Source organism: Caenorhabditis remanei, chromosome I (assembly GCF_010183535.1).
Source record: "Caenorhabditis remanei strain PX506 chromosome I, whole genome shotgun sequence".
Lineage (NCBI taxonomy): Eukaryota > Metazoa > Nematoda > Chromadorea > Rhabditida > Rhabditidae > Caenorhabditis > Caenorhabditis remanei.
Window position 1 is genome coordinate 8,710,274 of NC_071328.1, and position 20,578 is coordinate 8,730,851.

The 20,578-nt window shown below is 37.7% G+C and overlaps 9 protein-coding genes across 9 annotated transcripts; 5 read left to right on the forward strand and 4 right to left on the reverse strand.

Moving 5' to 3' along the window:
• Positions 1–328: 328 nt before the first annotated feature.
• Positions 329–1,128, forward strand: GCK72_001783 (uncharacterized protein; the record flags this gene model as incomplete). Its single annotated transcript, XM_003115150.1, has 3 exons — positions 329–418; positions 628–724; positions 1,073–1,128. 3 exons carry the CDS (start codon positions 329–331, stop codon positions 1,126–1,128), a joined length of 243 nt encoding a protein of 80 aa, XP_003115198.1.
• A 140-nt stretch (positions 1,129–1,268) lies between these two features.
• GCK72_001784 (uncharacterized protein) lies at positions 1,269–2,980 on the forward strand (the record flags this gene model as incomplete). Its single annotated transcript, XM_003114711.2, has 5 exons — positions 1,269–1,412; positions 1,567–1,930; positions 2,009–2,268; positions 2,379–2,600; positions 2,717–2,980. 5 exons carry the CDS (start codon positions 1,269–1,271, stop codon positions 2,978–2,980), a joined length of 1,254 nt encoding a protein of 417 aa, XP_003114759.2.
• Positions 2,981–3,372: 392 nt separating this feature from the next.
• Positions 3,373–4,215, forward strand: GCK72_001785 (uncharacterized protein; the record flags this gene model as incomplete). The annotated part of the gene is made up of 5 exons (XM_003114632.2): positions 3,373–3,479; positions 3,544–3,671; positions 3,757–3,914; positions 3,958–4,121; positions 4,170–4,215. The coding sequence occupies 5 exons, from the start codon at positions 3,373–3,375 to the stop codon at positions 4,213–4,215; spliced, it is 603 nt and encodes a 200-aa protein (XP_003114680.2).
• A 293-nt stretch (positions 4,216–4,508) lies between these two features.
• Positions 4,509–7,520, reverse strand: GCK72_001786 (uncharacterized protein; the record flags this gene model as incomplete). The annotated part of the gene is made up of 9 exons (XM_003096759.2): positions 4,509–4,622; positions 4,728–4,838; positions 4,885–5,110; positions 5,186–5,482; positions 5,549–5,736; positions 5,814–6,374; positions 6,476–6,893; positions 6,941–7,360; positions 7,411–7,520. The coding sequence occupies 9 exons, from the start codon at positions 7,518–7,520 to the stop codon at positions 4,509–4,511; spliced, it is 2,445 nt and encodes an 814-aa protein (XP_003096807.2).
• Positions 7,521–7,708: 188 nt separating this feature from the next.
• On the reverse strand, positions 7,709–9,693 carry GCK72_001787 (uncharacterized protein; the record flags this gene model as incomplete). Its single annotated transcript, XM_003114985.2, has 7 exons — positions 7,709–7,876; positions 7,925–8,194; positions 8,323–8,490; positions 8,540–8,625; positions 8,682–9,387; positions 9,440–9,528; positions 9,621–9,693. The coding sequence occupies 7 exons, from the start codon at positions 9,691–9,693 to the stop codon at positions 7,709–7,711; spliced, it is 1,560 nt and encodes a 519-aa protein (XP_003115033.2).
• A 436-nt stretch (positions 9,694–10,129) lies between these two features.
• On the reverse strand, positions 10,130–14,827 carry GCK72_001788 (uncharacterized protein; the record flags this gene model as incomplete). Its single annotated transcript, XM_003114626.2, has 9 exons — positions 10,130–10,363; positions 10,412–10,505; positions 10,585–11,622; positions 11,946–12,750; positions 12,802–13,546; positions 13,594–14,151; positions 14,241–14,474; positions 14,606–14,711; positions 14,760–14,827. The coding sequence occupies 9 exons, from the start codon at positions 14,825–14,827 to the stop codon at positions 10,130–10,132; spliced, it is 3,882 nt and encodes a 1,293-aa protein (XP_003114674.2).
• Positions 14,828–15,526: 699 nt separating this feature from the next.
• On the forward strand, positions 15,527–17,842 carry GCK72_001789 (uncharacterized protein; the record flags this gene model as incomplete). The annotated part of the gene is made up of 7 exons (XM_003114843.2): positions 15,527–15,571; positions 15,625–15,736; positions 15,815–15,933; positions 16,019–16,199; positions 16,284–16,592; positions 17,524–17,632; positions 17,740–17,842. The coding sequence occupies 7 exons, from the start codon at positions 15,527–15,529 to the stop codon at positions 17,840–17,842; spliced, it is 978 nt and encodes a 325-aa protein (XP_003114891.2).
• Positions 17,843–18,085: 243 nt separating this feature from the next.
• On the forward strand, positions 18,086–18,689 carry GCK72_001790 (uncharacterized protein; the record flags this gene model as incomplete). Its single annotated transcript, XM_053723125.1, has 4 exons — positions 18,086–18,141; positions 18,327–18,419; positions 18,491–18,566; positions 18,615–18,689. The coding sequence occupies 4 exons, from the start codon at positions 18,086–18,088 to the stop codon at positions 18,687–18,689; spliced, it is 300 nt and encodes a 99-aa protein (XP_053591770.1).
• A 49-nt stretch (positions 18,690–18,738) lies between these two features.
• On the reverse strand, positions 18,739–20,033 carry GCK72_001791 (uncharacterized protein; the record flags this gene model as incomplete). Its single annotated transcript, XM_053723126.1, has 4 exons — positions 18,739–18,888; positions 19,526–19,650; positions 19,699–19,845; positions 19,970–20,033. 4 exons carry the CDS (start codon positions 20,031–20,033, stop codon positions 18,739–18,741), a joined length of 486 nt encoding a protein of 161 aa, XP_053591771.1.
• Between the last annotated feature and the right edge of the window lie 545 nt (positions 20,034–20,578).

Sequence of the window (20,578 nt, forward strand, 5' to 3'; positions counted from 1 at the left end):
TTTCTCTGCGTTCAATCGGTTTTACCTTTTCTTAAATTCATTAAGCATAATAGTCATTAAAATTCTAACTCCCTCTTTTATTTCTTTCATTGTTGAGATAAAATTTCCCGCCTCTCGGTTTGCAAGTATCAATTTTCACTGATAGAAGAGCTTTTATACTTTTTCGATTGCTGTGCACACGAGTTTTAAATTAAGTGAGCAGTTCATTATTTCCGTCTAATTTTATCCGGCATAGATCTCATTTCGATCTGTTCTTTCTTTTTTAATCGAAAATCCACTTTGCTTATTTACTACGAACTTTCAGGTTGCCCAATACTCTCCAAAATTCATGGCACTTTCGTTTTACGCTCTTCTAGAGGCTGCGCTCCTCGTTCTCAACGGAATCGCAATCCTTCATCGCGAAAGATTTTTGAAAAAAGTACGAAAATCAGCTAGAAGTTACAACCGTTTAAAAACTGGCTTAGAACCATACAACAATGAAAAAGCTCCTGAAGGTTTCTCAGTGGAAGCCATAACATGTTACTCTCTGAATACCAGTCATCACATAGAGCCTTCAATTAAGATATGTTTAAGTATATAGTATTCTACACTGCTACTATACTTCTCCCATTACTCTCAATCTTACAGTACGGACTCGGTGCACCATCTCACTCATTTGACGGATCGAATTCAGTCAAGGATCAAGTCGTTTCTCTAATTTTTGCCGTTCAAACGGTGATGCGAAGTAAGTTAGAGGAATACGCGCTCCAATGACAACCCTCGTGTCCCCCACTCCTTTCTATTGATTCTTCATGAACGGAAAGGGACAGAAAACTGAGCATTTTGATAAAAGTTCGTTGTATTTCAATTGTTTCCGTTATGAAAATAGAAGCATACAAGGTTTTTCACGTGAAAACCTGATCTTATCTTTAAAAGTCTGATCAAGAGATTAGTGACTACTGTAGGGTGGTTGAAAAAAACTATGTTAAACTCAAAAGTTTTTACGAATTCTCTTTTAAGTCTTTCTTACTCGCAAATGGTTGATTCATTTGATCATACTGAATTAGTTCTCTCAATAGTTTCTATTTTTCAGTGCCCCTCATTGCCATCAACATTGTGGTTATCGTCTTCAAGCTGATTCTTGGTTAATTTCTCACCAAAATCCCTCTCATTCTGTTCATTCTATTCTATCATCCTTTTTGTGATATATTTCTATCTAATTTTGTATTCCATTGCACGTGTAATTTTTCTCCATCAGTGGATGTTATCTTAAAAATAGCAAAACGATCATGTCTGTTCCTGAATTCTCCGGTGCCGGAACAACAATCGGCGGGAAAAACAGCAGAAAAAACACAGATGTTCTCTCGTTGGATTACTGTACCTTTCGTATTCCATGTGAAGAATTACGAGTCAAATTTAAGAATGGTCAAAAGGTGTGTTTTCAGATGAAATATATGGGTTTGAGCTGTAAATTGAAAAATTTAACTTACTGAAAAAAAGAAAACTCACAAATGTTTCCATTCTTCACGATGGTTTATTACTGTCGTGGTTCAGATTTTCGCGGATCTAGAAGGTTTCAATTTTCAGGATCTCGACAAAGCTGCGGCCAATGTTGCTAGAGCCGCTGAACTGTTAACAAAAAAGACATCCGGTGCGAATCAACCAGTACCACAAGAAACTCTCCGAAAGAACTTTGATTTTCTTTTGAATCAAGTACAAGAAGCTAGAAAAGCTTTAGAAAATATACTAGAAGGAGAAATTGGGGAGACTAGTAAGATTATTCAAAGATGTGAACGCCTTCATGAAGAATTTGAAGTTGATGAAAAAACACATCCAAGGCAACAAGATAGAATGGAACGACAGAAGTTTGCAAGATATATATGTTGGCATTTATTGAGATGTGGAATGATCGAACCAGCACGAGAGTTGGCTAAACAGATGAATTTAGAAAGTATGATTTCATATTTACCGGCTTTCTAACATTTCGCGTTTAGGAAGTTATGAAATTTTATGTAATTTCATTTTTCAGGTCTGATTGACATAAGCGTCTTTGAGAAAATCTACGAAGTTGAGCAAGCTCTACATGCTCACGATACAAAACCATGCATTGAATGGTGTCAATATCATCAGAGTAGACTTCGTCAAATCAAATCTCGAATGGAAGTTGTGGCTCGTCAGCAGGAGATTATAACACTCATCGAGCAAGGGAATATTCCTGAAGCTGTCGCTTATGTCAAGAAATATTTGGTTCCGATTGCCAAAGCAAACTTTTCTGATGATTTGAGAAAGGTAAGTAGAAACGTTTATAATCGATTAATTTGATTTTGCTGTATTGAAATAGAGATACTGATAATCAAAATCACCAAGCCGCAGTTAAATACTCTATCAACAAATTTCAGACAATGGGTGCAATCGCGATGCCACTTGAAGAATCCCGTGTGCGAAATCCCGATTTTCACGACGAGAAACGATATGAAAAGTGTGCAGAATTTTTCATAAAAGAGGCTTATCGTCTATATCAAATCCCTGATGTTTCCGCGTTATCAGTCATAGTTCAAATGGGATTGTCAGCTCAGAAGACGCCAATTTGCGAACCTGATCATAAAACGCCGTTGAGTGAGGTTAGTACAGTCAAATTAATATGAGAATAAAGTCGTTTACATACAAACATCAGGATGACTTAAAACCTTTTTCTCCATATAAACATATTCTTTCCTAAAAATACTTTAACTTTCAGCAAACCTGCGTCGTTTGTCGTCCAGATGTCTGGCCACTTGCTGAAGGACTTCCATATGCCCACGTGGATAATGCTCGAATTCTGTGTTCATTTAATGGAACTGTGTGCAATGATGATGAGAACATTCCATATCTGTTTCCGAGTGGTCATGTCATCGGACTACAAGCCATCAACACATTAAAACGAGATGACAACAAAATTTGGGATCCAATAATGAAAAAAGAAATTGAAGAAACCGAGATCTTGAGACTATACTTCATGTGATTTCTGCTCCAACTCTCTTTTTTTCTGAAAATATCGTTATTACACGTCATCCTACACCTGTTCAGTTGTTCCCGGTTTTCTCGTTTTGCATTGTCATTTTTCTAGATTCTTGAACTATTTTCTTCATCATAACAAAAATGGCTAGCATTCAGTGAAAATGTTTACCATTCTTACACTGTCATTTACTTGTAGAAAAATTACTGTACGTTTCTTCTCAGGATTTTATTATATAATCAAATTTTTCTGCGAATCTCTAAAAAATCATTCTGCAATAAAGTGTTGCCCTTCTACTTATTTCTGATATATCTTTTCTCAGTTTCTGGATCGGAATAACCTACTTCAATACCGAATCAAACTATCATTTCAGATCCAAATTATTTTTTCAGATCCAAATGGAAATAAAACCTGAGTTTATATTTATCGGAATTCTCATACTCGTTCCGGCACAATGGTTTTTATCTCCATCCGAAACTGGTCATTTGAAATATCATTTGAATAGGTAAACTGAGGATTTCTAAGACTTTGAATAGCTTATAATCTGCAACAGTCGATCTATTTTTCAGCCTGTTGTCTACTGTCAAAGAATATATTCCATCATTTCTTATGTCACAAAAGGATCCAGAAGCAGAAGCGGCAGAGAGCAAAGCTATGGAAGAGGAAATGAACCCAGCTGGGAACGGAGCATATGGAAGTTTGTTGGGGAAGCAAGAGTATTCTGGTTAAAATAACCTATCAAGCAGAATGCTTTCTCAAAAACTAATTGTTTTCTATTTCAGTGGGTCAGTATATTCGCCAACGTGCTCCAGAAGTTGAATTTCGGGTCGGAGACGTTGTGTTTCATCCGAAATTGGAATTTCGTGGAGTCATTATAGGATGGGATGAACAAGCAATTGCTCCTGAAAAATATATCAAAGTGGCACATGGGGATAACAAGGTTTCTACAAGTCAATCGATTACTATTTGATTTTGTGTTTTAGCACTTCTCTACCCAACCGAATTATGCAGTTTTAATTGATACTCGTGACCGTTTCACCCCGCAAATGTCATATATTGTGCAAGAAAATCTTCGATTGGAAAAAGGAACAATCTGGCATCCACTAGTCGATAAATTCTTTGAAGGATTCGATGAGCAACGACAAAAGTACGTTTGTTTCAATTTTCCAGATTTAAATTTCCAATTTCATTTCAGATACATACTGCGTCCAATCTACAAACAATGGTATCCGGATGATTAGTTTTTTTGATTTCAATTGTTTCAATCTGGTGTCTTTTTGTTGTGAATACTTGCCTATCCCGGTCTATTTTACAGCTTTATTACATTTGTGATTTACAACACTTTTTGGCTATAGAATATAAAAAATTGATTACGAAAAATAGTTGATTCAAGTCTATTTTTTTCCCTAGTGGAAATCGTTCCTTGATATTTTTTCCCGGAGAATTCATACATAAAATTTTATTTTCAGAGTAATTGTTCGAATAAGAGGAAAAATCACAGGGACGAGTATTGAGACAAACACAGTTCAAAAACTTAATTATCCAAAACAAGCCATTTTTGAGAGATGGATTGAGCTTTTGCGTCACCGATTGGTTCGCGAATACGGAGTTTTGCAGAAAGAAGACCACCAACTGCTTTTCGACCATCCTAGAAAAGTGATTTTTCAGTAGCACGATACTGAATGATTTTCCAAAACTTATTTTTCGGAACGAAGAATCAGCTCAACATATACGTTATGTTACTCATTCTCACCTTCAGCGGTAACGATTCTTCCATTTCAGCACTATGCTCTAATTTTTCCAATTTCCATTCACATGTACCAAGTAGTTTGTCACTTCTCATAAATCCGCCTTTTTGATAAACCTGAAAGTCCAAAATTCCTGTTTTTTCTAAATTCGAAGCTAGTTACCTCAAACTTTAATCCACCTCTCTTGAAAACTCTCTGCAATTTGTTATTTCTAGATTTTCCACTTCCAATGTTCAACATAACGGATTCAGAAAATTGAGGAGATGTTGTACCAGCGATCAATTTCGTTTTCCCAACTTGTGGTTGATCGGAAACGACTGGAGGAAAAATGTATTTAGTGAAGAGATTGGCGTGATGAATTTCATATCCAGATGGTAGAGGAACATCTCTGAAATGGATGGTTTGGAAGTTAGAAATCGTCTATCAGATCAAACAAAACTTCTAAATTAGAAATGAAACGGACCTGCATGAAATAATAGTTAATTCAATGACGTCTTCAGCTAAATCCGGGAACAAATCGGCAGATGGAATCTGTCTTGTTTCATAATGAAATTTCGGTAGATTGAGTCCACGTTTGGCGACTTCTCTGACCAAAAGTAAATCTTGTTTGGCAGTTTTTCCCCAAGATTCAAATAATTTCACTTTTCCAACATCTCCCAGACGAGTGAATCTCATTTGGTTAGTTTCAGCAGAACGAACTTGTTCAATTAATGTTTTCTCGAGTAGCATGAGACGTTCTCCACGATTTTCCAAGCCCGTGCTAGAATAAGATATTATTTGGTTAAGTGCAGATAAGATCTCTACTCAGTAATAATGTTTTACTCACCTTGACGAAGCAGCAGCAGCATGAATCCGTGGTTCTAATGTGGTCGGAGCAGTCTGCGATTGTGGTGGAATCGGTGTATTCTTGATATTAACTGGAAGTCCTGCATGTGCTGCTTGAATCATTTTATCGAATCCTTTCATCTCGAGAAGATACTTTTTTGCGGTTTCCACATCTCCACGTGATTTAGCCTAAAGAAACTTTCAGTGGAGAACTGATCGTTTTCAAATATGACTCAAATGATTATTTCAAATACATTGAGACTTACATGAATTGCAGCCTGTTTGAACTGATTCTGTCGTTCTAACAGGAACTCCAATTGTGCTGAGTTTCTACTTTTCCCTTCTACTCCACTTGGTGCCAATGGTCCGACCTGAGGTGCTGGAGGTTTTTGATGAAGATGCTGTTCCCCAGTCTGTCCAGATGTCCGCCCTGCACCTGCTTGTCCGGATGTTTGCAGCGGAAGTGGTCCCATATCAGGAAGAGTCGGCAACTCAGAAATATTAACTGTTTTTCCTTTTTTCGCATCTCGAATCGCTTCCGAATATTGTCCGGCTAGACGGGAATTCATTCTTTCTTTCCTCTCATTTCCTTCAGATTTAGCTTTTTGTGCCATTTGGAGATATCTCGTCTGACGTTGTTCTAGTGCTGCAATGAATGTTTGCGGACCTCCAGCAGAAGTAGGTGGAGCTTGAGATGGAGTGGGCGAGGCTTGAGATGAAGTGGGCGGAGCTTGGTGTGAAGAAGCTTTGCGGTACGGTGGTGGTGATGGTGGAACTTCATTCATGTCCATTTCGTCAGCTGAGCATTCGTTCAGAGCGGCGATAGCCTAGAATTGAGTTGTTTTAACAATTAAAAATTGAGTTGTTTTTAGATAAAATCGTTGTGTATATAAAAAAAGGAAGCAATTCGCGAGAACACAAGAATCACCTGGTCGAAAGCTTTTGCCATTCCAACTGATTCCTTTGCGGAATCTTTATCTCCGGCAGCAATTGCTGCTTTTCCATTAGCAACGTGCAAATTACGACGATGTTGTAGAATACGGTAAATTGCCGCCTTCTTCGGATCAGTCGGCTCTTTTGTAGTTGTTGTTGATGTCGTTGATGGAGTAGCAGATGCTTTCCTCTGAGGAATTGGAGGCGGGGCATCGCTTGTGGGCGTGGCTTGTGCAGCTTGTCGAATGGGCGGAGCTGGTGGATGATGAGCTGGCTGGGCAGTTGGAGCAGCTGGGGCGAGAGGTTCCGATGAAAAATTTGGTGGGGCGACGGGAATTTCAGATTCGTCAATTTTTTTGCCATTTTCAACGGCACGAATAAGTTCGACGAGCTTGTCGACAGCACGTTTGTACCTAGAATTTAAGAAAATGAGTTGAATCCAGTTTTATCTGAAAATCACCGTCTTGCTTTAGCACTTTCCCCTCCCTGTTCAGCCGATTTCTGAGCTTTAACATAATAAGCATGAAGTTGTCTTAAATGATTCAACTGAGAGTTGTTCTCGTTTCCGAGACGTGACGGTGCTGGTGCAGAAGGGGCGGGGCCAGATGGGCCACCAGAAGAAGGCGGAGCTACTCGGACAGGTACGGGAGGCGCTTGTTTGATTGGAGATCCACCACCAACTAATCCATGTAATTCATTCAATAATTCTTCATCCATCTCCACTTCCTCATCATCATTTCCAGGGTTATCTGATAGCGCTGCAGCCAAAAGACGTGGATCTACACCAGGAACTTCTGGCGTTGCTGCTTGTTGAGGACGCCCTCCTGGTGCAGGTCGGCGAGGTGCAGAAGGAGCTGCACGTGTAGCTGTTGGCGCGGATCTAAAAAACTAAAACTTGTAAAAAATCCTCGATCGCTCGATGTTGTTCACCGTGTGTTTTCTCCGTTAACTTCTGCTTGAATAGCTGCTAGTTCGGCAAGTAACTCAGCGTCTTCTTCTAAATTACCGTATACCGAGTTTTCCATATCGTTGAAATTCATCTGAAAACGAGAGTAAAGATTAGAATACTAGGGAAGAAAAAAGAAAACATATATGATAAACTGTATGAGAAACAGTATTAGAAGCAAAAATGCGTGGAAGAAGAAAACAGTTTATGAAAAACAACTAACAATAAAAAACAATCAACAAAACATGACAACTGAATGAAGCAGAAATTAAACTAGAAGATTCACATATGCGACGTCCCACTAAGCTCGTTTTCATCAATTCCAAACTCTTTGAGAAGCCGTTTTCGATCAATAATTGGTTGAGTTGGTTGTCCCAATTGAAGGATCACTTCTTTGTTTTCTTGACAATTGTCCGTTAATTGGCGAACACAGAAAATAGAATAGTTACGCTGAAATATGTAGATCAGGGATCATATCTGGATTTTACTGTTACTCACCATTGCATAACTTTCCATAAAATAAGCAGGTCTCCGTGATGTACACTGTAGTACTGACAGTAATCCTTGTCGACCATTTTGAAGAGTGGCCAGCTTATTATCTGGGGACAGACTGCACAGATTACTAATAGCTTTCAAACAATTCAATTTAAGTTCTCCGACACGTGGCAGACCGATCACGTCATCAATTTTCTGATATTGAGAGAAAATAGTTTGAGCCAAATGCGATAACGATTCGGATGTTTCAACACGAAGAAGTTTTGAGGGTGGCTGAAAATTGGAGGAAAATGATTGAGAAATTATGAATGAGGTTTGTTTCACAATCAGATTTAAAAGAAAGACACTGATTCGAGTTCTAACATAATTATCTCTATCATTCAAACTCCCGATACACGTACTGGCTGTTTAGGTCGATCTTCATATCTTCTCTGCGTCGCTTCGTACCGTTTCTCTTCCTCAATTTTCTGGCGAAGAACTTCGAATTTTGAATCATTCAATGGAATGTCAGGCCAATTTTCAGATTGAGAAACACGAAAGTCTGAGAAAAGAGATTCGGCGTGAAGAATCTGAAAAGTTAAAATAACTCCTGTGAAACCGGCCAGTTCTGAAATCTACCGTATCCAATACATCAACGACTGCATTTATAGCTGTTGCTTTTTCATTCAAATTCGATGTCATCTCAACATTGGTGCACATTTCTCCTGAAAATTCAGCAGTTGTGCCTTATTTGAAATATCCAATTCTCTCCATAACGTACCCACAATTTCTACAACCAAATTCAGCATTTCCACAGTTTTTAGTCTCCTTTCTTCGACAGATTTCGGCTCTTTTTTCAACTTTGCCATTAGAAATGCAGTGTAATCTACCGTAATGAGTTCCAATAGGTTTATCACGAATAGTAGATTATTTGAATGAATTTTCATAGGTTTTCCATCACAAACTTTCGAATTTCGCTCGATAATTACTCTAACAACGTCAAGAACTTCACAAAAAGATTCAGACGACATTTCCGCATAACACGACGACAAAAAACCGTAATCTCTTTCGAGAAGTGTTGAGAAATATGCGAGAATTGACGTGGTTTCATCAGAATTTTCCGATGATATTCCCGAATTCAGAATTCGTTCCAGAAGATGAGAATATCGGAATGATTTTTGGAACTCTAGCCACGTCGAATCAGCTGTTTTCACAAGAATCAGAAGACATTCAGAATGAAACGACGCCGTCGCGATGAGCGTTTCTAAAAGTTCCACGCATTCCGATGGGATTTTAGATGCAAATTCTGGGGAACGTTGAATGAGATTCAGAAGGAGACGAATTGACCGACGTGCTTTTTTCATGACTTCCGCTGATAATGAGGAGTCTACTGCCGTTGACGTGACAGATTCAGAAGATGTCATTTTTGATTGAAGATAGTTTGCAAAAGTGATGGATAGAAGTGTTTTATGGATTATTGGTGCATTCTGAAAGCATTTTATTCAATGAATTTACGCGTATAATTGTGTATCAATATACCTCCGTAAATCTATCAATGATCTTCTGACTCGAATGATCTGTACCGACAACTTTCATAGCTTCCAAAAGTGAATCCGATGAGATCTCGGCTGAAACAAAAAATCATTCCAAACTTTTGAAAAAACGTCTGCGAGTAAATATTGCAAATAACAGTTTCTTTTGAAATGATTGAAAAATTCACCTCCATAATCAATTTCCCCGTTAAATTTTTCTGTTCTGCCCAGTTCCACAAGATTATTGAGTAATTGCTCCATTGCGCCTGGAAATTTTTTAATGAAATTTTTTGTTCTTTTGATTTTCAAAAAATAGAGATGGCCTGAAACCGTGAAAAGTCTGGAATGGAATCTCGAAAGGGTTTCAGTGAAATGTGTATTTTCATTCGAAGAAAACTGCGGAAATTTACAGATAAAAGTTGACTAAAGCAATAGGGGAAAGTTTCGAAATATGGCAAAACGGGTGCAAAATGAGATCATTGGGGAAAAAGAGGAAGAAGCTCACAATTTGAAGAAGGAAAGTGGGAGAGAAATGCACAAAAATGAGTGAAGATGAGGATAAAATATTGAACAACATATTTTAACAGTGGCGATCGAGTATTATTACGAGAATCTCGCAAGTAAAAAAATTATCGGTAAAAAGCACAAAATGTAAACAAAGAAGAATAAATATGAAGATCAGCAAAAGCTCAATTAATCACGTCGAGCTTCTTCCTGGGAACAAGGAATTCTCAAAAAACCAATCAGACGACATGTCTCCAAACATCTGAGATTTTTCGGAATTCGTCAGACGATCCATTATTTTATCGGTAACAGTAGGAACAATCCTTTTCGAGTGTTTCCCAATCGCAAGTAAACGAATCGGTATTTTATGGAGGAGAATATGAAGACATGAACTATTTCCAGTAGTCCAAGAGACCATTGCGGAACGCTAGAAATAATTTAATTATAAATAGTAATACGGTATTTATGATTATACTTTTTGCCACTGTTCCATGTTATCAACAACATTTCCGAGTTGTTGACTAAGTTTACACAGTAGTTCTTCATCTTTGGTTAACGTTCCCCATGGTCTGAAAATAATAATTAGTATTGTAAGCCAAATGTTAACAAAAAACAATAAAATGCAATTTTGTTGAATTAAATTCTCACCTCTCTCCAATGTTTCCTTGTTCTCGAATTCTTTGCGCACACTTCCACATTGAGTCTTCTATCAGAACTATCATCATTATCAAGTTTTCAGAGTTTTTAATGAAGCAACTCTTCATAATTGCCGAATTTTGAGAATAGCTGGAGATGACCATTGACACCAAACCATCGACAGATTTATGATCTACTTTCTCCAGTTTTCCTGGTAGTTCAGCGGCTCTTTTCACTATATAGACGTGTTCCAGTATTGCAGTGCTCACTTGGCTCAGAAACTCCTGATTAGCATGCTCCGCAAGTCCTAGAATTCTTGTGGCTAACAAAACAGGTCCCTTCGATCTCGAAAGAGCATTTTTGATATCAACCGAGTTAATTGAAAATGTGAGAAAATCGCCTACTGCAAAAATAGCTTCAAGTACTTGATGATCCAACTTTTGAAGTTCTTTATTGAGTTTTAATTGATGTTTTAGCGGCTGCGTCTGCAGACTGAGATGAGCAATTCGTTGCGAAGCAGATTTGAGACACGTGGAAAGAACATCTAGTAGAGCAGAAAGTTGAGGCGATTTCGTGTCAGGTTGATTGGTTTTTGAAACTTTTAGAACAGATTTCTCGGATTCTTCTATTTTCAGTGTCAAAATCAGTTCTATCACTTTGTCGACAAGTTTCAGCAACTCAGGTTTAAAGATGACAGCATATGCGACACGTGGATCCTTCAGGAACACACAAAGTGAATGGCAAATTCGAATACAAAGTCTCAGCGATAAGCCATTTTTCGTCCAATCCAGAAGTAGGTCGATCAACTTTTGTGGACCTTGAAGTGCACAAAATTGATCTAGGTTGAGACAGGATTCCTGCATTTTTTGATCGGAATCGACAGCTTGGACCAAATCGGACAGGGCTTTTTCTACGTTTTCTTGTACTTTTTCATCGATTTTTCCAGGAGTAGAAGAGATTAGTTTGTCGATTGTCATGTTGAATTCTCGAACAAACTTGGTACGATTTCGTGGTGAAGAGAGCGGTCCCGGAAGAGATTCAGTAAGTTGGCTGAAAAATATAAATATGATTAGTTAAAGCAAAAATTGTGAACCTGTATTAGAAGGGCATACCTCTCTAGTGTTCAAAAACCCTGTCCAGACGTGCTGCTATTACCGAGCCTTTTTCAAATACAGAGACAGTTCTATTTTTCAGAGACGCCCTTCTATTAGATGAATTCTTCTAATGATAGGACACTCCAAATACAGGTTTTATGGTAAATTACGTATTAGAATTCACTGTGAGAAGTCCTTAATTGTTAAAAATGTAGACAACTTTACTTATGTTCTGTGATCTATTCATTTAGTTTTTAATTAAACTCTGATTTTGCTCACATTTTCTCCAAAGCTTCCCTTGCTTTCATCATTTTCCCTTCCCGCATTGATTTCTCATTTTCCATTTCTCCTTCTTTCATAACTTTATTTGAAATTTTAAAAATTCCAAATAAATGTCTTTTTAGTTCTTCAACTTGACTTCCAGATGTTAACATTTTTGCCTGCATCGAGTGTTCTTTGGAACACATCACATGTGATACAGCTTCAAGATCTGATCGAACTACTGCAGAAGGGCAGAGTGTGCATTCACGCGGTGTTTCCAAGAGAGCAAAGTTAGGCCACAGATATTGCAATGACGTTTCAGAGGGAGATTCTGAAGGTCCAGATGAGTCAAAAGACGAAGCAATGCCTTCTTGATCCGATAGAAGAGAATTCAGGTATTCCAACATATCTTCTGGTGCGTTTTGAGCAGATTGCGAAGGAACCGTCAAGGCTGAAGTATACAGCCCTTTCTTCTGTTGTCTCTGTTCTTTTTGTTCATTCAATTGTCGTATTCTTGCTTGGCGTGCCTCTGCCGCGTGTGCTCTCCGTGCCGTGGCTGCAGCTTCCTGTTCTCTCTTTTTCTGTGCTTTTTCTTCATGTTTTCTTGCTCGTTCTTCAGCCAATTGTTTCTGTTTTTCTTCTTCTTTTGCATCTTTAGCTCGTAATTCATATATTTTGTTATCCTCTTGTAACGTGGCAATGAACTTCACTTCCATCACTCGTTGATCATCATCTTTTGCTCTTCGAACGACTTCCATTATATTTTTATCTCGATTGTCAGATGCACGTTGCATTCGTTCTTCAAGCATTTGGCGTTTTCTTTCTGGAAAAATCCAAATCGTTTTTCAATCAAAGTTTATCATAAAATTCTAACCTTTCAATGCTTCCTGTTTTGCTCTCACTTCTTCCACTCGACTCGTCAACTCTTTTAGTTTCAAAGCCTTCGCATCTTGTAGTTGTTGTCTCAATTCTTCCGCATGTTTCTGTTTCATTTCATGCCTTTTTCCGAAGCCATCATCATCCTTCTGACATTTTCTCCTCGAAGGACTTGACATTTTTTCATGTCTTTCAACTGGAGTTCCAGGTTCATGTACATTCATCGACTTTTGAGCTTTTTGATAAGCAGCAACTGATTCTTGTTCCATTAATTCTGACCAGGCAAGTGATCGGATTTCTTCGAAAACTTTGAAAAAATTCTCCATTTCTTCTTGTTTTTTCTGAGTTTTCTCCAACTTTTCTTCTTTTTTCTGGGTCTTTCTTCTGTGTTCTCTCTCCAAAACTGCTGCTTCCATTTCAACTTGTCTCTCTAATTCTGCATCTATTTCCATAGATTCAGCCTGTTTTATTTCTAATTTCAGACTGTTTTCTTCCAGTGCCAAAGATTCTTCTTCTTCAGTCATTTCTCTCCATTCATCATCTTTTTCAAGTTCTTCTGGAAGTGCGACATATCCAAAAAGAGATCCATTTCTCGACTTTGAAGGCTGAGATACTGAAGAAGATGGTGTTGGATCAGCTGGTACGTCTTCAGAATTTTCTGATGACGTGGCTGGGTGTGTTGGAGATTCTTCATTGATTGATTGAAGCTCGATGTTGACAGATGAAGATGGAATGGGAGTTTCCTAAAATGCTACTCTTATGTTAATTCGATGAAACACTATTTTCTTACCTTTAAATTACGTCTTCCTCCAATTTTCTGTTGATTGAATGCCTCAACACTTTTTCTAACAGCCATAGGATCTGCAAATGTGAATCCACACAATGAAGTTCCCGTACCACTCCCTCTCTTTTCTTTTTTCTGCTTTTGCCTCAATTTTTCGACTAAAACTTGTTGGTTTTTCTCCCATAGCAACTGTCGACTGTACGCCATTTTAGCCATTGAAGCACGGGTTTGTGGGAGGTCCATTGCTGATTTTGGGCACGTCAAGGTACGACTTGTTGCCGGTGGACCACGTTTATAGGATGTTGAAGAAAGTCGTTCATAAACATTCAGCGGTTCAGTAGCTTCTGATTTTGGAATATCAGCATCTTTTTCCATGGAAAATTCTCGATCAAACTCCGATACTGTAGTGCTTGAAGTACTTTTCCGTCTTCGATTGGTTACTACTTTCCACCCATCATCAACCTGTTGATTTGATGAAGACACAGCTACTGCTGCTACGGCAGCTGCGGCTGTTATTCGAGCATAAGTCAGTTGTGATTGGGTTGACGTGATCGTTGTTTTGGGCTGGAATTTTAATTATTTTTGTTAGTTTAGTGAGTTTAAACACATTTTTAATTGGAACATTCAAGTTTTGCAGTTTTATGTTCACGAACCTCCAATGATTTTTGGTTAGTGGGTGATGCATTTTTAACAGCTTCAGCAATAATTGTAGATATTGGAACCGCTGGATTTGGAGATGACATTGACTTTCTGACTTCCCATGCGACAGATGGTCTTTTTACTATTTCTTGATTATTCTCATCCTGATCCCATTGTTTTTCCACGTTTATTGTTTCGATTAACGAGTTGAAATCATTGGATGCGTTTTGAAGATACAACATTGCCTCCTGCAACAAACTCATAATTTGAAAGATTTAATACAAGTTAGTTAACGGTGGTTATGAAAAGTTTTCTCGATAGTTCTAGATTTTAATTTTTGCCGATTTACCACTTTTTCTAAGTGTTTCAGTCTCCTCACCTTACAGCCCGCAACTGATTGTTCGCTTCTGCACATTTCATACATCATGTCAATCGTTGTTTTCAGACTTTCGACGTATCCTGTCCATTGCCTGGCCCGTTTCTTTCTGAAAAACTCTATATCCTGATTGCGAAATTATTAGGTTTTCAAGTACCTGTTCTTTTTCTTTTTTGATGACCTGCTGATAATGGACTCCGCTTTCTCTCGGTCTAATGTGGTCATTTTACTGAAAAAATTTGTTGTTTTTTCATACATTAAAACATCATATCCAGAGCAACACAAGAGAATGTCGGGAAATCGATGGAAAAAACATGCATTAAAAATCATGCGGTATTTTTCTTTTTTTCACGAAAACTACGCCAACGGCCAAGCGTGTGCAAGCTGTTTTCTGCGTCGATACTCTCTAATGCGTGACAGCGGAGCGGGCTTTCTTTTTTCGATCTTTTCCAATTTTTCTTTTCCAGCTTCAAATTATTCAAAAAGAAGCTTGTTATAGATATAAATACAACTCAGGTTATTTTGGCAAACTTAACCTTCCATTCTAAATAGTTAAAAACAAACTTCATACAGTTGAAAAAAAATTGTCTTTTTCATATACTTTATTGAATTCGGCTTCTTCTATTTTTAAGTTCTTCAAATGTTCCTTTAAATTCTTATTAAAAATACGAAGTTCTTTCAGATCATCTACAACCGGTTTTTCATCACGACGTCGTCCCGAAAAGATCATAATCTCTTTCTCCGCGCAAAAATCGGATTTATAAAAGGTTCGTCCCTCTTTTCAATTGTTCCCCACTAAAAAAAATGAACTATCAAACAATTGTAAGCCATTCATTCCTTCTCGCCGGTTTTCATTAATTCAAGATTTTCTAGGATTCGAAAATGCAGGTGAAAATTCATCCGAAAAACACATTTACAATAATTATGGTCGTCGGATTTCTATATTTAGCTTATTTGATATTTTTTGAGGTTAGTTATTTAAAAAAAAATTAAATTCGAAATGATCTGTTCGATTTTTACAGAGTGGCGATGGAATGCCCGAAATTGATGTAGATTTAAAAGATGTCATAAGTTATGCAGTTTTAGCGATCGAAATGGGAGGACATGCTGTTATGAAGGTTAATGAAGAGAAATGTGAGTTTAACACAAAATAATGACAAATAAAAACAATGATATTTGAGATTAATCATTTTCTGAAAGTTGACATTTCAGCACTCAATGCGGCAGCAAAAGGTCTCACTGACGAAGGAAAAGAGGAACTGTTAACAAGAGCAGATTTGATATCGAATCATTTAATTTTGGACATTTTGCAGAGGTTTCCACGATTACAGGTGTGACCACCGGTTTCTATTCATATAGAAGGGCACCTCTCATAGATGGGCAGAAGAGAAATGTTGTCTGAAATTGTATTTGTAGATTGTATCAGAAGAAAAAGCATCAGAGTTTTCTGAAAAGGAAGTCGAACCATATCGATCTGATAACTACGCAGTGTGGCAAAGTGTTAAAGAGATCTTGGATAAAATTCCAAGTCGACGACTTCAGTTATCTGATGTGAGAGTTTTTGTGGATCCATTGGATGCTACGCAAGAATTTACAGGTGAGTGGAGAAGAGATTCATTGAGATAATCGGATGAGTTTTGTGTGATTTTCTATGAACACAGTACGATTTTTTCTCTTCCAGAAGGACTAACCGAGTATGTGACCGTCATGGCTTGTATTGTCGTGGATGCTGAACCAATATTCGGTGCAATCTACCGTCCATTCTATAATGAAACAGTGTTTGGACTGCAAGGATTTGGTGTCGTGACTTCAGATGGAAAGAAAATAACACCTGTTGATGAATCGAAAACTGACAAAAAAGTTGTTGTATCTAGAAGTCATGCAGGAAAAGTGAAAGAAGTTGTCGAAAAAGTTTATGGAGATAAAATGTCTATAGAAGCAGCTGGGGGAAGTGGATACAAGACATTACGATTGGTTAATGGAACTGCAGGTATATAAATAATTCTAACAAGGGAACCTTTTAAGTGGTCCTTAATGCCAGCAAAAACGACCTATCCAGGGTGAAAGAGCATGCTTCAAAACCTATAAATCAACTTTCAAAAGTTGCTTCCGTGACCTGTAAGTGTCTGAAATTGCCATCTGAAGATTGACCATTTTTCCATTGATTTGCTGCATTTCGCCCTCTCGCCTCTTCCAAATCCTATCAAGTTTGTAATAAACTCCGGCGACACTTTAAAAACGTGTTCGGGTGGCGCAGGTGGTTAGCGTCTAGATGGAGGAAAATTTTGTGCTGGTTCGACCCCTTCGCCATTTTTTTTTCTTTTTTTTTGTTTGATATCTTTTTTTCCAGTTTTTTCAATGTTTTTGAAAGCTATCATATAAGTTTGGTGACACCTCCGTCTGTCAACCGGCAGATCTCTCTTATAATCATCAATTGAAAGGGATTCAGAAGAGAATCACGTTGATGGTGGTACAAAAAGACTTATATGATAGCTTTCAAAAAAACATTGAAAAAAAACGGAAAAAAAAGATATAAACCAAAAAAAAAAGAAAAAATGGCGAAGGGGTCGAACCAGCACAAAATTTTCCTCTATCTAGACGCTAACCACCTGCGCCACCCGAACACGTTTTTAAAGTGTCGCCGGAGTTTATTACAAACTTGATAGGATTTGGAAGAGGCGAGAGGGCGAAATGCAGCAAATCAATGGAAAAATGGTCAATTTTCAGATGGCAATTTCAGACACTTACAGGTCACGGAAGCAACTTTTGAAAGTTGATTTATAGGTTTTGAAGCATGCTCTTTCACCCTGTATAGGTCGTTTTTGCTGGCATTAAGGACCACTTAAAAGGTTCCCTTGTAAGCATATTGACGTGAATCGTAGAAACTAAAACAACCACTAGATCCATTCTGTAAATTTCAGAACTATATCTTCATACAACTGCCATCAAAAAATGGGACACCTGCGCTGGAGATGCCATTCTCAGAACGATGGGCGGTGCAATGTTAGATTTGGAAGGAGAACCTTTGAGGTCAGTTTTTATGTGTTCAGACATGCGTGTAGAAGTTCATAAAACATCTGCATCATTAGACAAAAAATTATCGCTATAAGAATAACGTCTAAAATGTATTTTTGCAGATATTCGTCTCAAGATCCAATTCTGAACAAAAAAGGACTTATTGGAACCGTTCGAAATCCATATACATATTTTAAGAAATTTCAAGGAATTAAATTATTGTAGATTTTGAAATTATTAGTTTTTCTGTATATTTCTTGTGCAATTTTCCATTTCAAACGGGTGTATTTTTGGCATAATTCCACTAATTCAATTCCCATTTTTTTCTGAATCGTCAATATATTTCTAAATGTAATACAACTATTTTCTCTTTTCATCCATTCTGTGATACTTATTGTTCCAAGAAATCAAGGATTATCCGTACTTTAACAAGTATCAATCTTTTTTTTTACTTTTCCTCTTGTTAGAATGCTACAAGTGGATCCAAATCTTCAACAGAAACAGACAATTGTACCATTTACACCGTAAGTCTCTTTAAAAGTGTTTCCAAAGGGTGGGAAAGTAATCAAAAAAATTATATGAAATCAATGTTTTCGATTTCTTCTCCACCCCTCAAACTTTCATTGAAATATTGAATGGTTTTTATTCCAAATTAAAACGTTCGGATTGTCTATGTAATCTCCGCAGCATTTTCATCTCTTTTCATCAGGTACGAATGGAAATACGTACGTCAATTATTCCGAAGCCGTCGACTAGCGGATGTCAAGGAATGTGTCATCATTCTGTCCACGTGGATGTCTAGGTAACACCTATTCACTCTGTTCGCAAAAAAAACTGAAAATTTTAAACGTTTGATCCTAAAAAATTTTACAGAAGTGAGAATAACATTGTGGCGATTTCTTGCAGTCATGTTCTTCTGCAGGCAATTTACGCCGATCTTTTGGCTCAGGTAAGCAGAGGAACATTTTTTTAGAGATTCATTCAAATAGAAATTCAGGGAATGCCAGAGTCGGAATATTATATGGCAATCGACGATATCCGAATGAAACATGGATACGCAATTGTTAGGTAAGAAGATGGAGTCTACTTTTACAAATAGAATCAAAGAAATGCAATGAAATCTAACAAAACTGAACACAAATAGTAGCAATCAAAATGAGTGAACAACTTGCTCCAACGAATACACATATAGCAACGAGTAGGGCGAACTGAGTATAGTGAGCGGCTGGTGGAGCTGCTGAAGATGGTTCGAGACCAGAGTCGATCAGGGCCTGAAACATAAATTACCGTAAATACTGTATTATAACGGCACCTGTAATAGAACGGCACCTGTATTATAACGTGCACCCTATCTACACTCAGAATTCATGAATATGATAAGCCCGGTGTTTTTTCTTGGTTCTGATTAGAAGCAACGTGATTGATAACGTCTTGATCAACGAAAAGAATGCCCAAAAAAGGTTTTTCGTTTAATTTCAATGAGTTTTTGAAACTACAAAATTTCTCTCGGATGCAGTTGAAAAATATAACGGCATGCCGTTATAATACAGTATATACGGTATGTAGTTTTTGCTCATACGAACTAACACAATCCTTTGAAATTTCATTCGTCGTAGTTTGGTTTTACCCTCAGGGCAATAAAAGTTTAGACTCTAAAGCCACTTCTCATCAGACCAATAGATTAATCTTGTCTGGGTGTTCTGTTTTTAAGTTACCCTTCTTTTAAATCTTTGGGTCAACCACAGAGGTTGTTGCTAGTTAAAGATAAAGATTCTGATATACGTGCTGAAATCAAGATACCGAAACGTGGTGAAAGCTAGAAACCAGTTGGTTGTTTTATTTCTCTAAAAGTCGTGAAGGTAGTCTGTCTGTATTTCTGTATGTACCCCCTCATTATCTTGCACTCACCTGATCTCCATTACAAAATGGTGTATCACATACACATCGACTCATCCATTTACTACCAAATGCCGACTGTTGACATGACATTTCCTCCGCCTCATCACCACATGTTTTGTGAATTGTTCGACGATCTGGAAAAGCATGAAACGTTTAGAATGTCTCAAAATGGATTTTCTAACAGTCGAGTGGCCTTTTTCGACCGATTTCAGTCTCACCATCGGCCTTGTTCGCCGTTTCCATCTTGATACAAACGACACCTTCACATTCTCCATCATTACAAGTTCCTTGATCTGAGTGACAATCGTAACAAGTGATAGCGATGGTAGCTGAAAATATCATAAATTCACTATGGCAGTTTCAGAATTCAACTGATAATTTCATCAGTTTCAATCTGGCTACAAATCAAAATCATTATTTGACGAAGTTTACTACAGGAGTGTGTAACTTTACCTTCGAAACACACTAAAAATATGAAGAATCTTGCGATTTGGATGCCACGTCTTCTGGAGATCATCCCATGGCACCTGCAATGTTCTTGCTCGTTTCACAAAAACCGAGCAAAAAAGTACAAACCTTCTCTCTCACACCTCTATCGCTCTTTATTCGAATAGTTTTGTCCGCTGTACACGTCCCACTTGACACGATAATAAGTAGTTTTGAAGAAGAAGAGAGACGTATTCAGAAGAAGTCAGAAGACGTGACGGCGATAAAGAAGAAGGTGAAGTCGTTGATTGGATCTACATAAATTTCAAAGTTAGGAGGCACTCACCCAACCACATGCATCATACATATACACGTGGAAAAGGGAGGGTTCAGAAAAGGAAAGATTCCAAAAAAGTACCTAATCGGAGCTAATGGAGAGCTGGACGGGAGGGTGGAACCCAGGAGGAGCAACGATAAAATGATCGTAAAAGTTTTCGAGAGGATGTGAAGATACCAAAAAGGTCTAATGGAAGTAGAGGAAGAGATTTGGAAAAAAAGCAGTTGAACACTGGGAGTGGTAGGAACTAGAAAACGGAAGAAGGATGTCGGACTTTTAATAACATGATGGAACCATAG